The sequence below is a fragment of the Limanda limanda genome, chromosome 8 (genome assembly GCF_963576545.1).
Source record: "Limanda limanda chromosome 8, fLimLim1.1, whole genome shotgun sequence".
Taxonomy (NCBI): domain Eukaryota; kingdom Metazoa; phylum Chordata; class Actinopteri; order Pleuronectiformes; family Pleuronectidae; genus Limanda; species Limanda limanda.
Genome location: NC_083643.1, coordinates 25469894 through 25477124, shown reverse-complemented (window position 1 = coordinate 25477124; position 7231 = coordinate 25469894). Strand labels below are relative to the sequence as shown.

Sequence of the window (7231 nt, the reverse complement as noted above, 5' to 3'; positions counted from 1 at the left end):
TCACATCACAACACACTTCAGAAAGAGTAAAATCACAACCAGAAGGAGGGGGCGGGGCCTGTCAGCGCCTCGATTGCCCGCGGTGATGACGGCCTCTTGGATGATATTGAAGGTCATGACTGATCTGCACGGCTTCTCGCTGTAGCACATGCAGTCAAAGCTGCGGTCAAACCAGTTGATGTCATCCTGCGAGAGGCCGCCGCTCACAGTGAGTGGGCCAGTGCGCCGCTGCCGCTGGATACGGTAACGCCGCGGGTCGAGGTGGAGGAAGACATCGTCGTCCCAGCGCTTCCGCACACAGCGACCTCGGCCCTGGCAGAGCGCTCTGCTGCAGAGCCGTGTTGCCGTCGAGACATTCAGGATGTACGGGTTCATGACCTGCTCAAGGTGGCGTCGAGCATCAAAGCAGGAGTCCTAAAAATGTGTAGGATGTTGAACCATTTATTTATTGGAAGTTTAAGTTTCAAACCTTCCCCCGGAAAATACTAAACTAACACTGCTTTTTACCTCTGAAGCTGTGACGTTCATGTCTCCCCAGGAAACAACGCCAGCAGCACCAAGAGCGGCAGCTTCTCCAATAGTGTTGACCAGATCAAACTGCAAAAAACAAAGACAATCAGCCAGAGAAGCACAGGAAATTACATCAGTCATATTGATTCCTAAACTGCAAACCTCAGTATTGAAGTTTGATACTAAAATATAAAAAAAGCCATTTTAAACCAATAGATTTAAATAGATGGTAACAATACTTTGAACGAAAGTAATTATACACAATCATGATTTAATGTGTGGAATGAGAGTGACTCAGAAGAGCTCATTCCTCCACCAAGGCCCAATAGTCCCCTGAAAATAAATCAAGCTGCACTAAAAGTATTTTAGACACTCAGAGATATCAGTCCCCTCAATATCTTTTTATAAAGATACATAAATTGTCACCTCCGGAAAGGATGTTTTTTTTTTTCCCTGTCCATTGATTTATTTGTTGGTTTGTTGGTTTGATGTTCAGCTGGAGTACGCAACGACTACTGAACAAATCACTGACAAATTTCAATGGATTCTTTCTTGGTCCATATTTCCAGTTTTTGCATAATCCTTCTGACAAACAGACAAACAGTTCCTCGTTGGCTGAGGTTACAACTGGAAACCCACTAAAACTGATACTGGAAAAATGTTTTAACGCAAGTGCTTAATAACGCATGATGAAGGGACATGATATAAAGCAGTAATAGGCAGCAGGGCAGAAAAAAATGACACAATGTGAGGTTTGAAGAGTGGCTCACAGTGAATTATTAGGCCTATTCCATTGAAACAAGGAACAAAGGTCAATCATGTTTCCTCTGTATTTTAAAAGTGTGTATGTGGTTAGTTTCTCTTGCATTCAGGTGAGTTTATCAGTCTAATAGAGCCTGATGCATATTTCTCTGGTTTGGGTAAGGGTGCTGTTTGTTGTACGTCGAGCTTTAGATAAGGCTGCAAGACACTTGGCAGCGAAATCAGACATATCAGAGTATGTTCTGTGGAATGAAGACACAGCATCATAGCCTACATTCAGCCTCAAAGTGACAAAACCTGTGTTTCTGAGTGAGCACCAGTTTGTCTGACCTCTGACATGTAGTCATCAGTGCTGTCCTTGTACACAGGGCGGATGTAGGCATATACAGGGATGGAGTAGGAACTGTTGGGGAGTGTTGACACCCTGATGGCTTCATGGATTCGATGGCGGACATACAGCCGAGCCTGCTGGGAGTCTCTGAGCACCAGCTCCAGATAGATGGATGGAAAGAGCGCTGTGGAATCTTTCCACAGCCACAGCAGCTCATTGTTCCTGTCCTTCTCGATGGCGGGGCACTCTCCAGTGTAGCCCGCCATGTCCTGGTTGTAGTCATAGTTGTAGCAGTCAGGGTACAAGTAGTAACCCCAGAGTCTGTTGGGCCTCAGCCTCTTTGCAATGCCGATGGAGCGGAGGAAGTACCTCTTTGCTCCACGCTCAAACACGATCTTCGCCCGATCCTCCGCCTCATCGTCAGACAATGACGCATTTTTTTTCTTGACCGTTTCTATGGAAATCTCTCTGTAGATGTCTTTACTGCCCCAGTTTCTAGCCCACTGTGGCCTCCACTCCTCAAAGTCAAGCACAGCAAGACCTGGCTGGTTAGAAGGAATATAGAGCTCTATGTCGTCCTCGGCCAGCTCATGGTGCTGATTCATGTCTATCAGCTGTGGTAGACCCTGATCGTAAATCTTACCAGTGTCTTCGTCCACGTACGGGAAGAGGCCGAAGCGGTCGGTGTAGAATATGGAGATACTCTGGTTGGTCGCAGTTTTCAGCGTGCTGCTGACTAAGTGGAAGTAGGAGAGATCGAGGGGCATGCCAAAGCGGCTGTCACACAGCTCAGTTGGGGCATTCCACATAAAAAGGAAGGGTTGATCAGAACGAAGGGGAGGGTCCGTCCTCGGTAAGGCTTGGCCCGAGCTCAGCAGAGTCAACATGGTGATGAAGACGAAGAAATGTCCTCTGTCATGATGCAGTTTTACTTGATTCATTTTCAATCAAGAATTGTATCTGTGGGGAGAAGGAAACAAAAACATCAATCTGAAATACTAGGAGGTAACAATGAGTTTCTGCCCCTCTTTAAAAAATTAATCTGTGATATGAATAGAACATGCCATATTTTCAGTTTGAAATGTGTATTGTTTTTGTCCATCAAAGCTCTTCATAGAAACTAAAGAAAAGAAAATATTTCACCAGTGGAAATATCTAAATGTTCATCTCAAAAAATGTATGAGCTAACACACAGAATCAAAGTTAGGGTGAGAACAGTTCCCTTCTCCATCCATAATGCATTGAAAAGATTTAATTTAATAATAATAAAAAGTTACTTAAAGCCATGCTTGCTAGTAGTTTTGTGGATGGAAGTGTTGGTTGGTCACTGATTGTTGTTGCTCATTATAAACACATTAGTATTGTGTGGTTGTTACCATGCAGCCTGATATAGCATCTAGCATGGCTGTAGACTCAGTATTGTTTCTGCAATGAAGGTCAAATCTACAGCTTTGGTTGGAAGGCTAACAACGTAGAGAGAGATGTGATTGCCTGGCTGAGTGAGAACACGTTTTTAGTTAAGAAGGAATGCAGCAGTACCCCGCAAACAAATCTCACTGTTAGATAGATAGCTATTTGCATTTTAACTTTCATGCATTCTGCCATCATCAAAGCAAAAAATTGTTTCTTCAAAAAAAAAAATGTATAAAGGTTTTGTTCATCAAAGATTTGTGTTATTTCATCAAATTAATAAAATCAACTTAATTTCATTGTTAAAAGAAAGTATAACCTTTAAATTTATTTTATAACATTATCTTAATTATTTTGCAACATATATCATTTAATATTTTGTAGTGAATGATATTTACAGAACTCTCAGAGCTCCATTGTTTCTTTCATTTTGGAATTTCCTACATTATCAACCATATGGCATATTTATTCAACCAGCAGTTGATTCTTAGTGTTGGCTTAATTTTTTTTCCAGCTGAGCAGATCCGTGGCATCAGTTCAAGTTAAAAAACGGAGTTGGAAATATTTTCGTGACAGCATCGAATCGGCACTAAATCTCCTGACTTAGGAGAGATTTATGTGTTTTTAATATCCTGATGAAAAAAAGGTGACTCTGTAATTGTCTGGATTTCCCATTGTTGCATAATAGAGATGAAATATGACAGTGTTGTCCTCAGTTGAAGGCATAAAACAAACCAGCAGCACACTAAGATGGGAACACTTTTCCCTCCGTCACTGACTGAGGATGTGGACCTGATAAGCACTTTGCCTCCTGAGGGCAAAGGCATAATTCATCCTGAATGAACAAAGTCATTCTCTGTTGTTTGAAAATGTGAAGAAATGCAATCAGAGTTACAACATAATCCAAGATTATTAATGATTAATGGAATTTGTAGTTTACAATAGAAAATTAGAGCCCAAGATGTCAAATCTGGGCATTTCAGCATAAAATCAGGCAGAAAGTCTCAATTCATTTTACCAATATGAATGAGTTGGTCCAATTTTACTACCAAAGATCAGTGTCCGCATCAGCTTTCATCGGCTCTTCTCTGTTACTTGAGCCGGGATTTGAAAAAACACGGAGCGAATTGAAATCGGACACAGATGCTACAGATACATTCAGTTCTAATTATAGTTTGATGTCCACAGTCTCTTACTTTCAAATCTTTAGCCTCTGAGAAAACTATCATCTACACTTTGAGCATTTTACAAACTCTAATCTGTTCAGCTGTCTTGCTGACTGTATTTATTCTATTTTTATTAAATAGAATAAGAAGGTGTTAGGACAGTGATCACTGTTCACAGCATCGACTCATAGTTTTACACGCTCTACACAGTGTTAACATTAATATCTTTATGAGGTCAAAAATCTGAAGTGGAGCTACAGTATGTTTGTCTCCAGGCAGGTTACAAGCAACCAATCAGTCTGACGGTTTTATGATTTCTGTCCTTTCAGACTTTTGTCAAGTTAAATTTGAGGGGAAACTGTGTCACTGCTGCAGCTAAACTCTTCACCTTGTAACTTTCTCCACTTTTACTCTCGAAAAAACACCAATAAACCTTTGAACCCAAATGAGACAGTGAAAGGAGACATCATAAACTGAGCACCAACCTGCTTTGGGGTCCCACCTCCCGCTGTTGAAACTGCACACTCAGTAAGTCCTGGTATGATTACCTGTTCCCAATAAACAACACCCTCACACTCCTTTGGGAGTCTAAATAGTTCCTCTTTAAATACGCTGCGACCTTACAGGCAGGACACTTGTGGAAACTTGTAAGAGCTGAGAGATCTGCAGCCCTGAGGTGTTCTGGGTTTTATTGCGATGTCCTGATGTTTTTCAGGCTGAGACCCAGCTCCCTCCGTCCTGCCAGGAGGAGGATAACAGCGGTAGCTCCAGGATGAGGACAATGTGTGTGGACAAACTGCCACTCATGTTTGAGGCTTCTGTCCAAACACGCAAGGAATGCAGTGAGAGTTTGAACTTGGTCAGCTTTGGGTTAGAAATGCACTAAGCTGAAGGAAATCTACCTGGTTTCATCACCAGAATGCAGAATCACGTAAAGTGGAAGTTCGACCGGCTCCATCAACTCCTGCCGATGGTCAAACCCAACTCTACTGAATCAACTGGTTCTCAGATGCATTTCATCAAGAAGGATCGAACAAAAGAAAGAGGTCTACATCGGATTCTGCCAGACTAAATTATGAATTAGTCTTTGTAGGAATGATTATTTTCTGTTAAGATTGTTTAATGTGTTGCAAACACATAAAATCCATATGGAAGTAATGTGATCTTTGGTTAAGTGTTGACTGTTTAGTTACTGTTGTGTGATAAGAAGAAGAGTGTAATAAACTATCAGACTCCTTTGTTATTTTGTGTGTGTGTGTCCATCTGTAGCAGTCCTGTTGAATCATAGTAACATTCAGCCGTTTTCACAGGCATATTGCCTGTGAGATTCCATGCCAGGTACTGTCATTTAATTACAGCACAAGGTGTTTATTAAAGTTTGAACATGTGCCATTTTTCCTGGCTTCATCATTTATATGTTTTGTGCACAAAGGCAAAAAGTCCAATTATGAAATATGTTGAACTTTGACCCCAAGTTGCACTGACAATTCTTAAGAAAATGATCACACTCACAGATTGCAGTAGCTGAGATGTGATTAACATGAGAGCCATGTCCACATTTGGTTTGGCTGATCCTCCCGGAGTATTCTGCAAGCATCGGACGGGGCTGAAGGCTTCTTGTGCTGTAGAGGCCTTCTCTTAGAAGTTGTGTTTTTATACAACTAAACTGCAAAGGAAAATAGGTTTCATAGGAAATATAATCAATGGCTTTGTTATAATAACTGCAAATTAATCATAAGAAGAAGTTTGGTTTTATTGTCTGTATTAAGACAACAACCGCCGGTAAAAGACGGGTAATAAACCAGACCAGGATCCAACCTTAACCAAGTGCGGCACAAGTCTAGACATGACCATTAAACAGTCAGTACAAGTTGATACTATACTGAAAATAACAAGTAGTCTGTTAATATTTTATTGATGAATTCAGTATCTTAGTATTTGGAATTCACCAAATATGTAAATTATCATGTTATTACATATTGCAAAAACACAATCCAGTCACGATTACACAATCGGCATCTCTTTGCTTCTGCAGTTAGGATAGAGACACATATTTGTTAGGAGGCACTGTTCCATGGCAGATAAAGAAAGTATGTACTATCAATTTGTTTTCAATGTTCACACTGAAGCATGGATGTCTGTATAAAGTGAATTAACTCATGGTAGATCTAAATTTCAGGATTAACAAAAATGAAAAAAATTACTCAGCTGCTTGTTGTTTCCCTTGCCCAGTAGGTGGCACTATAACTGTGACCAAGCAATATGATGTAGTCCCAGAAGTTTGTACAAGTGTGCACAGTGTACTTAACTTCTGAGGATACCTGGATGACTGAGAATATACACAGACAATATTATGTCGATATTTTTATGCCAGGACTCTGATACAATGGTTGTAGTTTAAAAAAATAACCTCCAAGTTAAAAAGTTTAGGTTTCAACTAACTGCTAACGGCATCATACTTGCTGCAACCAAGTGTTATGCATCATAGGTGAAGTGTGCTGCTGTAGCTGGTGTTAAAGGGTGCGGTCAAGCCATTTAACCTCGCCTCTACACAAAACCACTTCACACATACATTTTTACCCTGACTCGCCGAAAACTTTAATCCCTAAGTACGATGACCAACCCTTCACCCCACCTTACCCCAAAGCTCTTACACTTGCTCGCAGAGGAGCAGGAATTCAAACAACTGATGATTTATCTTGTCAAATGGAGAAATAAATAGCATAATATTTCAGGTATGCCACTGCCGAACCCTTGATTTGGAACATGCCATTTTACTGACACACCTAAATAGAAAGGATCCATCAGTCATGTTATTAATTACACCTTCCTGGCAAAAGACAAGTCAAAATGACTGCAGTGAGAGAAGCCTGTTGAGAATTAAAAGTTCTTCTAAAAACAGCAAGACCTGGCTAGGTTTTGACACCTCTTGGTCTAGCAAATAAAAAAAAACAAAATTCATGTAACCCTCAATGGTTTATCAAAATGGTAGTTCTGGATAGGGGTACTGATATAAAACACTTACTGTAACCAGCATCGAATTGCACAGTGA

At 40.7% G+C, this 7231-nt stretch overlaps 1 protein-coding gene across 1 annotated transcript; it reads right to left on the bottom strand.

The window, feature by feature from the left end:
- On the bottom strand, nt 1–2544 carry LOC133009826 (hyaluronidase-5-like). Its single transcript, XM_061077364.1, has 3 exons — nt 1603–2544; nt 508–597; nt 1–414 (listed from the first exon to the last, which is right to left on the bottom strand). The coding sequence occupies exons 1-3, from the start codon at nt 2542–2544 to the stop codon at nt 1–3; spliced, it is 1446 nt and encodes a 481-aa protein (XP_060933347.1).
- Nucleotides 2545–7231: the final 4687 nt, after the last annotated feature.

Excerpts from the sequence above, each read along its gene's own strand:
- LOC133009826 (XM_061077364.1), bottom strand. The coding sequence starts at position 2,544 with ATGAATCAAGTAAAACTGCATCATGACAGAGGACATTTCTTCGTCTTC. Across the intron at positions 598-1,602 it reads CTGATGACTACATGTCAGAG|TTTGATCTGGTCAACACTAT; the intron begins GTCAGACAAACT and ends TGTTTTTTGCAG. Across the intron at positions 415-507 it reads TGAACGTCACAGCTTCAGAG|GACTCCTGCTTTGATGCTCG; the intron begins GTAAAAAGCAGT and ends ACACATTTTTAG.